Source organism: Ambystoma mexicanum, chromosome 6p, assembly GCF_040938575.1.
Source record: "Ambystoma mexicanum isolate Mex_15411 chromosome 6p, UKY_AmexF1_1, whole genome shotgun sequence".
Classification (NCBI taxonomy): Eukaryota; Metazoa; Chordata; class Amphibia; order Caudata; family Ambystomatidae; genus Ambystoma; species Ambystoma mexicanum.
Window position 1 is genome coordinate 1,317,112,883 of NC_090935.1, and position 14,164 is coordinate 1,317,127,046.

Below are 14,164 nucleotides of genomic sequence, written 5' to 3' on the forward strand. Positions count from 1 at the left end.
GTATCATTAAACTGGAATTGTGAGCTTTGTGCTGGAGAGGCCCAGGAGTGTGCTGTGCTCAGGAGGTCCGCCTTGTCCCATGCTGGAAATGTGGGGAAGGGAGACTCAGCCATACCATCCTGATTTATCATTTTGAGAACACTTCTTTCTTTTCTTTCCTGGTGAACATTATCCCACACTTTGTAACTAATTGGTAAGGATTGGCAATAGTTTCTTTTAGTACAGGCCTTTTTTATTTCACAATACACTGCTAGGACAGCCTTATTATTATTTGATGGTTGTAGCTTTCTGCCATCTTAGATTTAGGTTTAGATTAGGTGTTTATCTAGCTCCATTATAAAGGTAAATAAACACCCATGAACTGTGATCACTTGTGTCTCTTTTTACTGTTGACACCATGAGTTCCTTACTGAAGCCCCTTCTCCCAAAATGATAGGTATACCTCCCATGGTGCATTGCAGCAGACCGGTGTTTATGGACTGAAAAGCAGCCATTTTTTTTTGTCTGGTGCGAGAGATAACTGCGGGTATATACCTGCGGCTACCTGAAAAGGAAAAGGCTGAAAAATGCTATTTGCAGGTAAAGAAAACAATGAAAAACCCTCAGGTTAGAGGGGGCCTGCAGGGACAAGAGTTTTTAGGGACAAAGTTTAGAACATGAAGCGCAAATGTTTTTCTGCTACCGGACATCGGGAATAAAAGTGGGGCTGAGCCTGGGAGGGCAGGGAAGCATTTTTCATAGTTTCCCCCGTTAACTGCGGGTATCGGGTAGCTAATGATAACTGCAGCTATATGTAGTATGACATGCATTACTTACCGTAAAAGCACTTCTGATGTTTGTTAATCTGCTTAGATTCACATGCTGTGAATATAGTCCGACATCCAGGGTCACCGCAGAGTATTGCATCTTGTCTTTCAGGGACCGAAAGGGGACGTCGGCATAGGCGTGTCTGTAAAACTATCCCTATAGTGACGTGCAGTGTACCCAAAATCCCTCACGTGCCGAGGTCCCTCTGATTGTATTTTTTCTGCCATGAGAGAGCCTTATGACTAACGTGAGTACAGAAAAGATAGAAAAGTAATATGACGTCTATGTTCCTTCCATCTGAGCGGGGAGGAAGGGTGGGCGCATGTGAATCTAAGCAGATACAATCATCAGAAATGCTTTTACGGTAAGTAATGCATGTCTTCTGATGTTTGTTAATCTGCTTAGAATCACATGCTGTGCATAGACTAGCGAGCAGTACCCGGAGTTGGAGGTGGGTTGTGAGAAGGAACAATACAGAAAAGATGTCTTAGTACTGCTTGTCCCACCTGGGAATCAGATCTAGAATGGGCATCTAGACAATAGTGTTTTGTAAAGGTGTGTACAGAACTCCAGGTTGCCGCTTTGCAAATGGACTCAAGGAGAACATTTGCAATGAATGCTATGGATGCCCTGGTGCCTTGAGTAGAATGCGCTCTAGGCTTGAAGGGCAGTTCTCTCTTAGCAAGAGTGTAACAGAGAGTGATGCACTGGACAAGCCATCTAGATATAGTGTATTTGGAAACTGCATCTCCTTCTCGTCCTGCCGCCCTCTGAGACAAAGAACTGCTTAGTCTTTCTTAGCGGTCGACTTCTTTCCATATAAAACATGATCGCCATGCGCACATCAAGTGTGTGCAGGCTCTTCTCTCCCAAGTTTGATGGGTTTTGAAAGAACGTTGGTAGTTCTATTGACTGGTTGACATGAAACTTTGAAATTAATTTAGGTGTAAACCTATGGTGCGTGCGTAGAATCACCTTATCTTTGTGAACTGTTACAAAGGGGTCTAAGATAGAGAGCGCCTATAGTTCACTCACTCTTCTAATGGAGGTGATAGCTATCAAGAAAGCCGTCTTAAGAGTGAGATCCTTAAGGCTCGCTTTATGCATGGGCTCGAAGGGGGAGCCCATTAGCCTGGTTAACACAACGTTCAGGTCCCATCCGGGAGCTGGGTTAGATACAGGAGGGTGAATTCTTTTCACTTCCTCCATGAAGGCTTTAATAACTGGAACCTTCCACCATGACCCTTATGTTGTGACGTAGTGTAGGCAGATACTGCAGCTAGGTGAACTTTAATTGAATTAAAGACTAAACCTGAGTTCAGCAGGCGAGTCAGGTATAAAACAATATGTGTGGGAGAGCAGTCAACGGGGCTGATGCTCCTTGAGTTACACCAGATGACGAATCGTTTCAATTTACTAGAGTAGCAGTAACAAGTGTTCGGTTTCCTTGCCTCCCTGAGAATGTCCATGCATCTCTGAGGGAGCTGCAAATGTCCAAATTGTATGACCTCAGGAGCCAGGCTGCCAAGTTCAGGGTCTGTGGGCATTGGTGCAGCTTTCGGCCCCTGTCCTGCGACAACATGTTGTACGGGGAGGGTAGTTCCACTGGAGGAGACAGAGACATCTCCATCAGATCAGCGAACCAGGGTTGGCGGGCCCACATGGGGGCCACCAGTATCATGGTAACTGGTTCCTGGTGCATCGTGTGCACTATCTTGTTGAGAAAGGGAGTCGGGGGAAAGCGTAGACAAATTTCCCTGACCATGTTATCCAGAGTCCGTTTCCCTTGGATCGGTTCTGGGGGTACCTGGAGGCATAATCTTGGCATTGGGTGTTCTCCAGAGTTGCAAACAAGTCGATCTCTGGGAAGCCCCATTCTGCGAAAACGTTGGAGACAATGTCTCCGTGTAATTACCATTCGTACTCTGTGGGTAGAGGGAAGTCTCTGCTGAGTCTGTCTGCCAGCAGATTGAGTTCCCATGGTACATGTTGGGTATTACCCAAATTGTTCGTTTACAATTGTTCGTTTTGGGCAGGTTTGGGTTGGGTGAGGGTTGCAGGGGGTTTCCCCCCGCATATATGTTACAATTGACCTTCACAATTCGGTCAATTGTGAAAAGGTCAATTGTCATTCGAACAGTTGTAATACGAACAATTCGTATACAACCACATGTTGTGATAACAGGAACATGTTGTGTTTGAGAGCCCACTTCCAGATGTTCTGGGACAGCTCGGACAGACCTGGAGAGTGAGTGCCCCCCTGCTTGTTCAGGTAATACATGGCCGTGGTGCTATCCGTGAGGATCAGCATTGTCTTTCCTTGTAGGTGTGTCTGGAAGGCCTTTAGTGCTTTGAAGACCGCCAACAGTTCCAGAAGGTTTATATGGTTGGACGCCACACTTGAAGTCCAAACTCTGTGTGCCGTCTAATGGGATAGGTGAGCCCCTCATCCTGTGAGGGATGCGTCTGTCGTTAGAGTAGCTTCCACTGCGGGGGTGGTGAAGGAGTTCCCCTTCACGAGGTTCTCCCTCGACCACCACCGCAGCGAGAGAACCAGGGTTTGCGAGACAACCACTAGATCGTCCCATTGTCCGCTGGCCTGACACCACTGGCTGTTGAGCCACTCTTGCATTGGGCGCATCCGCAGGCGTGGGTGAGGACCAAGTAAATACATGACGCCATCATTCCCAGCAATTGCATGGCTTTGCGTACCGTCACCTCTCGACCGGCTACATATTGAGGGACTTGAAACGGCATGTATTGGACCCCCTCGTTGGAGGGGAAGACGAGGCCGTCCTTTGTTCGAAGTAAGAGCCCCTAGGAATTGCTTGACCTGGCTGGGATCTAGACTGGACTTCTTCTCGTTGATGGAGAAGCCCAGGTGGAACAAGAGGTCTATATTTTTTTGGGTATTTGAGAAGCATGTTTCGAAAGAATCCCGTTATGAGCCAGTCGTCGAGGTAAGGATAAACCGGAATTGACAACCTGCGCAGATGAGCCGCTGCCACTGCCAGTACTTTTGTGAATACCCTTGGCGATGAGGCTATGTCGAAGGGTAGCAGTTTGAACTGATAGTGTCTGCCTTCTATCATGAAGGAACAAGTTACTTACCTGTAACTGTTGTTCTCCAGCATGGGTCTGGCATGGATTCACATGCTCATGAATATTCCCCGTCGTCAGGCCAGGAATCCTCGGTATAGAAAAAATCAGTATCAGTTTTGTTTCTGATCTGTCTTTCTTAGTAGTAACCAATCACTGGTCTCTGGGTCATACTGCCCCCAGCCAATGACTGCCCTCTCCCTAAGCCCCGCCTCTGGCAGCCATCCTCAGATTTGGTAGCACGTAAAGTGGCAGTATGACCAAGTGAAGAGCTGCAGAGGGGTAGGCGGGAGGGTTTGCATGTGAATCCATGCCAGACCCATGCTGGAGAACAACAGTTACAGGTAAGTAACTTGCTCCTTCTCCAGCATGGGGTCTGGCATGGATTCACATGCTCATGAATATAAGAATACATAGCAGTATACACATGCACAACCACGGGAGGTGGCAACAGGCTCAACATTAGGCAATACCAAAACACTCAACATTAAGCATCTCTTACCTCCTCACCAGGCCCTTCAGGCGAACAGGTTGCGCAGCACTGCTTGGCCAACCCTGGACTCCTCCCTGGAGTCCCGATCGACGCAGTAGAATCTCGTGAAGGTGTGCGTCGACCCCCACGTCGCAGCCCTGCAGATGTCGAGCAGGGGCACACCAGAAAGGAACGCCGTGGTAGCAGCGATCGCTGTGGTTGAGTGGGCTCTCGGAAGGCCGGGCAGCGGTCGGTTTGCCAACTGGTGACAGTGCATGATGCAGCCGGAGAGCCATCTGGAAATGGAAGCCTTTAAGAGAGCCTTCCCTTGATTTACAGGTCCAAAGTTTACAAATAGCTGTGATGTCTTCCAAAAACTCTTTGTGCGGTCCACGTAGAACTTCAGCGCTCTAGCTACGTCCAGCGAGTGCAGAGTCCTCTCAGCCGGCGACAAAGGCGACGGGAAGAAAACTGGCAACACCAAGGGTTCGTTGAGGTGGAAGTCCGACGGCACCTTGGGCATGAAGGAGGGGTGCGTCCTCAGCACCACCCTCGTGTCGTGAAAAGTCAAGTATGGTGGCTTGCAAGTTCAGCGACTCTGGGTTGTGATGAAGAATGGCGCCTCCTTCTCCGGAGAGAAGATCCACATACGTCGGCAGCTTGACTGGTGTGGACGCTGACAAGTCCAGAAGGTCCGGGAACCAGATCTGTCTCGCCCACGCCAGTGCGACGAGGATCATCCTGCACCGGGACCTCTTGAGCTGGTTGAAGAGCCAGAGCAGCAACGGCAACGGAGGGAACGCATAAAGAAATAGGCTGTCCCAGGGGAAGGAGAAAGCATCGCCCATGCTCCTCGGCTGGGGGAACCTGCTGCCGAACCTCCGGCACTTGGAGTTCGTCGCTGTCGCGAAGAGATCGATCTGGGGTTCGCCCCATCGACGGAAGAGTCGATCCACTTGATCCTTGCGTAGTTCCCACTCGTGGCACAAGCGCAGCTCTCTGCTGAGTGAGTCGGCGATGGTGTTTTTTATTCCTGCCAGATGAAAAGGCACCAGAAACATCCCTTGGGCGACGGCCCAATGCCACAGATCCTGGGCTTCTTTGGATAGGGCAGGGGATCTGGTTCCGCCCTGCTTCCGGATGTGGAACATCATGGTGGTGTTGTCGGTGAAGACCCTCACCACCTTGCCCTTGAGGGACAGAAGAAAAGACCTAAGGGCCCAGAACACTGCGCGGAGCTCCAAGATGTCGATGTGGAGGGACTTCTCCGGGAGCCAAAGGCCTCTCGCGTGAAGATCTCCGAAGTGTGCTCCCCAACCTTCCAGGGAGGCATCCGTCGTCACTGTCCCCTGGTGAGCTGGGGTCTGAAAGCCTGTGCCCGCCGGCAGATGAGAGCGGGTACCCCACCACCGGATCGCCTGACGGAACGTCTCGTTGAGTGGGATCCTGTCCTCGAAGCTGCCCGTCGACTGGACCCAGCGGGCGTCGAGCAACTCTTGTAAGGGGCGCATCCGAAGCCTGCAAAGGCGCACCAGACAAATGCAGGAGGACATCATCCTGAGGAGGAACTTGATAGATCTTACCCTGGCCATGTCCGAGGCCAGGAGACGCTGCACCTTGCCCAGGATGATCCTGGTCCTTTCCTCCGACGGCGAGGCCAGCCGCGCCACTGTGTTGAGCTTGGCTCCCAGAAACAGGGCGACTTGCGACGGGACCAGGTGGGATTTTGGAAAGTTGATGGAGAACCCCAGGTCCGTGAGCAGCTGGACAGTCTTCGCAGTGTGCTCCACGGCGAGCTCCCTTGTCTTTGCCCAGATGAGCCAGTCGTCCAGGTAGGGGTAGACATGGATCCCCTGCAGGCGCAGCCTCGCCGCCAACGGTGCGAGGCACTTGGTGAACACTCTGGGTGCCGACTTCAATCCGAACAGGAGGGCCTTGAACTGGTATTGTCGCCTTTGGACCACGAACCTGAGGAACATTTGGTGTCTTTTTAGAATGGGGATGTGGAAGTACGCATCCTCCAAGTCCAACGACGACAGGAAATCGCCCTCCTCCAGCTGTCCCAGCACGTGCTGGAGGGTGACCATCCGGAACTTCTAAGCCTTGATGTACTTGTTCAGTCGTCGCAGGTCCAGGATGGGACGCCATCCTCCTGTCTTCTTTTTTACGAGGAAGTACCTTGAGTACACTCCGGAGCCCCGAAGCCTCTTTGGGACGAGCTCGATGGCACCTTTCTTGAGCATCGCCCTTACGTCCAACAGTAGTTGAGGGACGTGATTTTCCTTCCTGGCCACGGGTGGAACGCGAGGGCACTACTTCTGGAACTCGAGGGCGTGCCCTTGGGCCAGGGCGTCCAGCACCCAACGGTCAGTGGAGATGGACTCCCACACACTGACGAACCTCGTCAGCCGGCCTCCCACCGGGGTGCTTCGGCGGGGGCCCAACCCCACGGTCGGTTCTATCTTGTTTGGAGGCCGCCTTGCCTCCTTGACCTCCCTGTCGACGACAACGGGCACCACCTGACTTGCCGCATCCTCTGTAGGCCTCCTGAGATGAAGATCTTGCTGCTTGGCGGTACGTCGAGGAGCCACTGCCGGATCCCTTGGAGGCAACTTGTCTGCCTCCGGCGCTCCGAAAAAGGACGGCCGTCGTTGTTGGAGCACTCCCAGTGCTCGGGCAGTCTCCGTGTCTGTCTTGATAGCCTGAAGGGACTCATCAACCGCCCTTCCAAACAGGTTGTTCCCGTTGAAGGGCATGTCCAAAACTTTGGTTTGTACATCCTGGCGGAAATCCGTCGCCTTGAGCCATCCTCGTCGTCTCAGGCTGACGGAAACCGGTGTCGGCGATGTCCGTTGCCACCGTGATGGCGTGGTCCAAAGCAATCTCACCTTCCTGTAAGATTTCAAGGACCTCAGCCCTTTTGGCGTCCGGAAGGAAGTCCAATAGAGGGGTGAATTTGAACCACAACTCCCTCTCGTAGTGGGATACGATAGCCAGGGCATTGGCTGCCTTGATAGTCGTCGCTGCGGATGAGATGACCCGTCGTCCCATCGTGTCCAGCTTCCTGCCCTCACCGTCCGTCGGGAAAGTTGATGTCGAGGCCGATGCCCCCCCAGCTTTCTTTTTTGCCGCTGCCGAGACGACCGAATCCGGGGTAGGTTGTGCCGAAAGGCACAAGGGGGCAGCGTCGGGGACCCGGTACTTCTTCTCGTACCGGTCCCTCTTTGCAGGCGCCGTGGCAGGGTTCTTGAGGAGGGAGAGCCCCTCACCCCAGATGTCATCCAGAAGCGGTACGGCGAGGACCGTCTTCCTTTTAGCCTTGCGTCGTTGGTAAAGGAACCCTTCCTTTTTCTTCTCTTCGGGGCAGAGCTGGAAAAGCTTGGATGCCCTGGAAATCATGGCATGGAAGGATCCAATCTCGTCGGGTGGGGACGCCCGAGCAGGGGGCAACGGGGGACATGTCCCGTCGTCGCCTCAGTCGTCATCTGTACCTGTCGTAGCCGTGTCCATGCCTGTATCATCCCCGTGGGTAGTTGACCGGGGGCAAGGCGGAGCGGGCCGCAGAGGTGGGAGAGGTAGAGGAGGATGCGTCGTCCTCTTCTTATGCGGTGGACTTTCCGAAGGTCCCGGCTTCGGTTCCCCCGTCGGGTCTGGCTCAGCTACCCCCGTCGGGGGGGAGGGGCAACCTTGTCCTTATCTCCGAGCATAAGGACTGAATTGCTGACAAAATGGCCGCCAAAGTGTCCTGAGGCACCGGAAACGACTGGCGCGAGGGCTCTTGAGGAACCTCTTTGGCAATACCGTCGCTCTCGTCGTCGCCCTCGTTGGGATCCCTCCTGATGGGCTGGGCCTCCTCCACGACTTCGATGAGCTCTTCTTCAGAGGTCGTGTCCGTATCCACGATGGCCACCTGCCCCTCCCCCTCCTTTTCCAGCTGGGACTTCGTGGGGGTCTTCTCGATGGGCCTGAAAGATGACTCCCTCAGCGGTGGCAGGGAGACTCTGGATCCTGAGGTCGCCTCCACTAGCGTAGCCTCCACAGGCTGAGCCAGAGCCGCTGCGACATCCTCAATCGATGTCTTAGCAGGGTGAATTAAGGCCATTGTCAGCTTCTGTACGCCTGGGGCCTTCACCTTGGGGGGAGGGTCCGAGCCTCGCTCCCCCTCTGCCGGAATCTTCGAGATCGACCGGGGCCTCTCCAGAAGCTTCGCCGGGTTCTCGGATTTCCTCTTACCCGAGCCAGAGCGTTGGCTCGTGGTTGATGGCGCCGGGGAGGATGCGCCCTGCCTGGCAGCCAAGGAGCCCGACTGTTCGGCGCTCCCGGGGCCCGCGGACTCGCGGTGCTTGGCCTTTTGTTGGGCCCCCGTCGCCGGGACGCCCTCACAGGACTTAGAAGAGCGCTCAGACTTCTTCTTCTTCTTCTCGCCTGACAGACTCCTACCTTCCAGCCAGTTGGCGAGACGGAGGTGGCGATCCTTCATGGTCCCACAAAACGCACAGTCCTTCTCCACGTGCGTCTTGTCCTCATGGAGACAGTAGAGGCATAACGAATGCTCGTCCTCCTTGAACACATTCTGAAGCTGACATCCAGGGCAGGTCCTGAACAGCTTCCCGGGCGTCGAGCTTCCTTTCTCCTGGGCCATGTCCGGGGTAGGCCTTGGAACTTCTGGAATCCTCCAAAAGCGTTTTCGGATGTAGAAACGGTGGAGCTTGAGGCTCTTTTTAACCGAAAAATGAGAAAAATCTCTTGAAAAAGCGTGAAAACGCAGCAAAGCTCGAGAGCTAAAGCACGAGGACTCCCAACACTTGAACGTGTGGTAAAAATCTGAGGATGGCTGCCAGAGGCGGGGCTTAGGGAGAGGGCAGTCATTGGCTGGGGGCAGTATGACCCAGAGACCAGTGATTGGTTACTACTAAGAAAGACAGATCAGAAACGAAACGGATACTGATTTTTTTCTATACCGAGGATTCCCCGCCTGACGACGGGGAATATTCATGAGCATGTGAATCCATGCCAGACCCCATGCTGGAGAATCTGAGGTATTTCCTGTGCACTGGCAACATTGAAATATGAAAGTATGCATCTTTCATGTCCAGTGTTGCCATATAATCCTCTTGTGTGAGCAGGGGGATTACTTCCTGCAGAGTCAACATATGAAATTTTTGAGATTATACAAATTTGTTCGCTGGGCGCAGTTCCAATACAGGGCGCATGGTTAGATCCTTTTTGGGTACAAGGAAGTACACTGAATAAATACCTTCCTTTACCTGTGACAGAGGCACGACCTCTATGGCTCCTTTTTCCAGCAGCGATTCTACTTCCTGAAGAAGGATGAGAAGGTGTTCTGGTGTGAGACGTCTTCTCTTTGGAGGTCTGAATGTCGGGGACCGGCTGAATTCTATACAGTAACCGTGGGCTATTGTTGACAGTACCCAACGGTCTGTGGTAATTCTCTCCCAGGCCTGGAGAAAGGATGTTAACCGGCCTCCGACCGGGGAGGCATGGGAGGGTACCCAGATCTTCGGGTCATTTAGTGGCAGCTGCCTGGGTTCCTCTAGGAGTAGGGCCCACCCCCTTCCTTTGCCACAACATTGGCCTCTTTGGGCATACTGTGTGTTATAATTACTGGTTCCTTGAGATGAGGGCCAGTTGTTGCCTTAGGCATACTGCTGCTGGGGCTGGCATTGGCCACGAAAAAGGCATCTATTGCCCATCTGCGCCTTTTGGAGGGCTTAGCGATCTGGTCCAAGGTCTTTAAGGTCTCATGTTCCTTTTCTGCTGTTTCCAGGGCGACATCCACCGCCTTTCCAAACAAGTTGGAGTCCTCCAGGGGTTTATTAATGAGGGACGCCAGAGTCTCTGGCTTGAAACCTGAGTTTCTAAGCCATGCATGTCTTTTGAGGAGTATGCCTTGGACCAGGGAACGCCCAGCCGTTTCCGCAGCATCCAATGTGTTTTTAATTATGCATTGGTTCACTAGGGTGCCTTCGGTAACTGTGGCCAAAAGACGGGTGCGAAGTGGTTCAGGAACTTCCTGTAGGCCATCGCGTAACAGGGCCCACTGGGCATCAGCGTAACTGGCCCACAAGGTTGTATTGTTGGCAATACGCGTAGCGAAAGCCGCCGAGGCCGTAACCCTTTTCCCAAGTGCATATACCTCTTTCCTTCCTTATCAGGGGGTGCTTCTCTGGTGGATAGAGGAACCCCACCCCTTTTCCTCGTGGTGGTCACCACCAGAGAGTCTGGGATGGAGTGACCTCTAATATATAGAGGATCAGAGGGGAGGGGCTGAAGAGTTTCTCAATCCTTGGGTTAACACCCCTGACCAAGGCTGGTGTAGACAAAGAGGGCACGAGGCGCCTCTTGATGGAGGCGAGGAGAGGAATGGCCTGGCTAGTCAGTGGATTTTCTTTAATAATTTTTTCCACAAAATAGATCTCGGGGGTAGTCTCTCCTGTATTGATCTCAAAGTGTGCTGCAGCCTTGCGTAGCATGGCATTAAAAGTGGGCTGATCGTCCACAGGCGAAGGCTCCCTAACAGGAGTAGACTGTGGGGAGGCTAAATCCACAGTATTAGGGTCAGGTGACAAAGGAGACTGCCATGGCTGTGCGTCACATGTATCAGGGTCTACCCCCATCCCTCAACAGGATCTTGCAAGTTGCCAGAGTTCATGAATTGGTCTTCTTCCTGGGTGTCCACATAAGGGTCATCTTCAGTGAGGTCAAATGAGTATAATTTCCTCATCCTGGAGGTTGAAAAGTCTTGGGAACTTGGCTTGAGGGCCCTGAGGATCTCCATCACCTGGCCTTCTAGGTGTGGTCAGGTCAGAACAGGATACAAACCTATCTATCCTATCCATACAGATCTCAAATCTCTGCCTGGTCCAATGGGAGGACCCAAAAGGGTCTCGCGGTGGAAAAACTTGTTCTTCCTCCTCTAAATGTCGCAATCTCTCCCACAAAAAGTGGAGAAAAAACCTCTGTCGCCATCCGAGAAACCTTCTCGTGGGCCTACCGGTGGAGGAGTGTTTCTGAGTCTCTCCTTCGACCTAGGGAAGGGGTCAGACGCTCCTGACGCACCTTCGCTAGGTTTCGGCATCTCCTTTGCCTTCTCAGTAGGCTTCAGAGATTCTTTCGCCTGCCGTTTCTGAGTATCATCGGAGACGATTCTCGCAATGCTCTCGGCGACCATCCTCCCAGCGGGGAGCTGATCGAGTGGAGTTTTTGGCGGAGGCCAAACCTTACCGTCGACGGACGCCTTCTTTCGATGCGTCTCGCCGGCGCCTGATACTTTGGGGGTAGCGCCCTTAGTATATATAGGCTCAGTCGCTAGGCGCGATTGCGGCTGCGTGGAGGGCTGCCGACCCTTACGATCGGCGGGGACCGTTGGCGCAGAGGCCTTGTTTGACTTAGTCGAGGAATGGCCGGGGGTTGTGTATTTTGCGACGTGTAATTGTCCGTCAGCGTCTCCAGGGTATACATCCCCCAAGGCAGGGCCAGAGCCGTGCCAATCGGGGCCGGGGATAGATGCCGCGGAGCGAGAGCGATCCGTCGAGAGGTCTACAACCTCCATTGCGGAGGTTGTGTCGTCACTGTCGCCCTCGTCACATTCAGCGGTTGCGGCGGTGGGCGAGGAATCAGCCTTTGGCATCGCATAGGCTGCCCACCTTTTGACCTTGCACTATTTCAGAGTTTTAGGGCAGAGGTGCTTGCAGGCCACGCAACCAACCTTGTCGTGCTCGAGGGGTAAGCAGCGGTTACACCGCTTATATCTATCTTTCCATGGGAACTTGCCTTTACAACCCGGGCAAAATTTAAATGGAGTCCTCTCCATAGCTGAGGACGTTACCAGTGACGATGACCGAAAAGCAAAGGTAGGAGAAAGGGAAAGGCATTCTCAGTATGAGACAGACATGTCCACCCCGACCCCACTCTCCCTACTGTGTAGGCCTCGAAGGCCTGGCCATGTGGTCGGCAGCGCCGATGGGATCATTGTCCGTCGAAAGTCTTGTCTCGGCGGAGATCCGGAACAGCCATCGAACAGAGGGCCGGTGGGTGGTTTATAAGACAATATTTAAACAACTCGACCAAAGGTCGAAGGGACAAAGGCAATGTCTCTTTACGAGCTCTGCTTAAGGCGACCAGTATTCTGGGCGGAAAAAACAATCTGAAGGACCTCGGCGCGTGAGGGATTTTAGGTACACTGCACGTCACTAAAGGGATAGTGTTACAGACACAACTATGCCGACGTCCCCTTTCGGTCCCTGAAAGAAAAGATGCAATACTCTGCGGTGACCACTGGATGTCAGACTATATGCACAGCATGTGATTCTAAGCAGATTAACAAACATCAGAAAGTTATTGTACCCACTGTTATGGGGGAAATGTTTTTAAAAAAGGTAAGTAATTAAACAATGATTTTTACAGCTAATGTCAGGTAAGCACTGGCCATTGCCAAAGGCCATGGCTAGTGGCCCGGTAGTGTTTTAAACTGCAGAGTGGGAACGGCCTAAGGCTCTGCTCACTAGCCAGGACCGAAAAACATCTATAGTGGACACAGCCGAAGGACGTGCTCATACAGTGAACACGAACGAAGGCCATGGCTAGTGGCCTGTAGTGTTGTAAAATATAGAGTTGGCACTGCCGAAGGCCCAGGCTAGTGTGCCTGAACTACATGTATAGTGGACATGGACAAAGGCTGTGGTCACTGGTCATGGCCAAAGGCCATGGCTGGTGGCCTGGTAGTGTTTTAATGGTATAAAACAAACTTGAAATTTACTGAACTACATTTAGTTAAAGTTTAGTTGACCAGATTTATCAAAACAAAACTCCTGAAATTCACAGCATTTGGGAAGTAAAAAGCGGCTTAACTCGGCGCTTTCCCATTGCAAAGCCGAAGGGCATATATATATTAAAACAGAAGGGATTCACAATAACATACAAAATTCCATTATGGGGGACATGAATGGGAGAGCCCAGAGTTAAGCTGATCATGACTTCCCAAATGTGCTGAATTTCAGAGGTTGTGTTGAAATAAATCTGGTCAACTTCAATATAACTCACGCGCTTCACTTACCTGTTCCCCTGTGACTGAAACTTTACAAAGTCAGACTCAAGAAAAGGAATTGGTGGGAGAAACCATCCATCAGAAGGTAATTGTAGGTTCACCTGGTTAACTTTCATTGCAACAAACCACAAAAGGAATAGCAGTGTACTTTTAGAGTGTTATACATGCTGTACTATTGATCATACATGTCCCCTGTTTCATAAATAAACATTAAAGATAATGTACAGTGGTAGGTTATCCAAGAAAATCCTACTTTTTGATAGGACAAGGATTCAGCAGTGTGTGCATCTTCCTGATTTCTTAGTACTTTTTGTGTATCCATATTGAGAGCTTGGAGCTGCTGGATCAGTTCTGCCTGCTGTGCTCCATGTTCAGTGCTTTGTTTGTAAAGATTCTGCAGCTCCTGCAGTTCCTTCCTGTGCAAAGAGAAAGATACACACATAAACAGATACGACCTTCGCATTCAACCAAATTAGCTTAACATGTAGGTGAAATTATTTAAAATAATCTTTATTCTGAAATGAAAACTGTTATTTTATACCTGCTTGACCAGCAGCATTAAGACAAAATATGTTTCATTTTAGGCTGCTCTGTATTGAAACAATTTAGGATCATGCTCCCCAAACCATGGACAAAAATGTATTCAAAGTTAAATAAAAGCAAGACAAGTCGAAGTGGATGAAGGTACTTAACATTACAAGTTAACCCCTTAACTGCGG

General features: G+C 51.6%; 1 protein-coding gene across 2 annotated transcripts in view; it reads right to left on the reverse strand.

The window, feature by feature from the left end:
• The window catches only part of CNTLN (centlein), a 2,346,865-nt gene that overhangs the window by 1,596,442 nt on the left and 736,259 nt on the right, over positions 1 to 14,164 (reverse strand). For both annotated transcript variants that reach the window (XM_069625978.1, XM_069625977.1), the window contains exon 8: positions 13,699 to 13,861. In XM_069625978.1, coding sequence (XP_069482079.1) covers positions 13,699 to 13,861 — 163 coding nt within the window. The remainder of the gene's footprint in view (positions 1 to 13,698; positions 13,862 to 14,164) is intronic.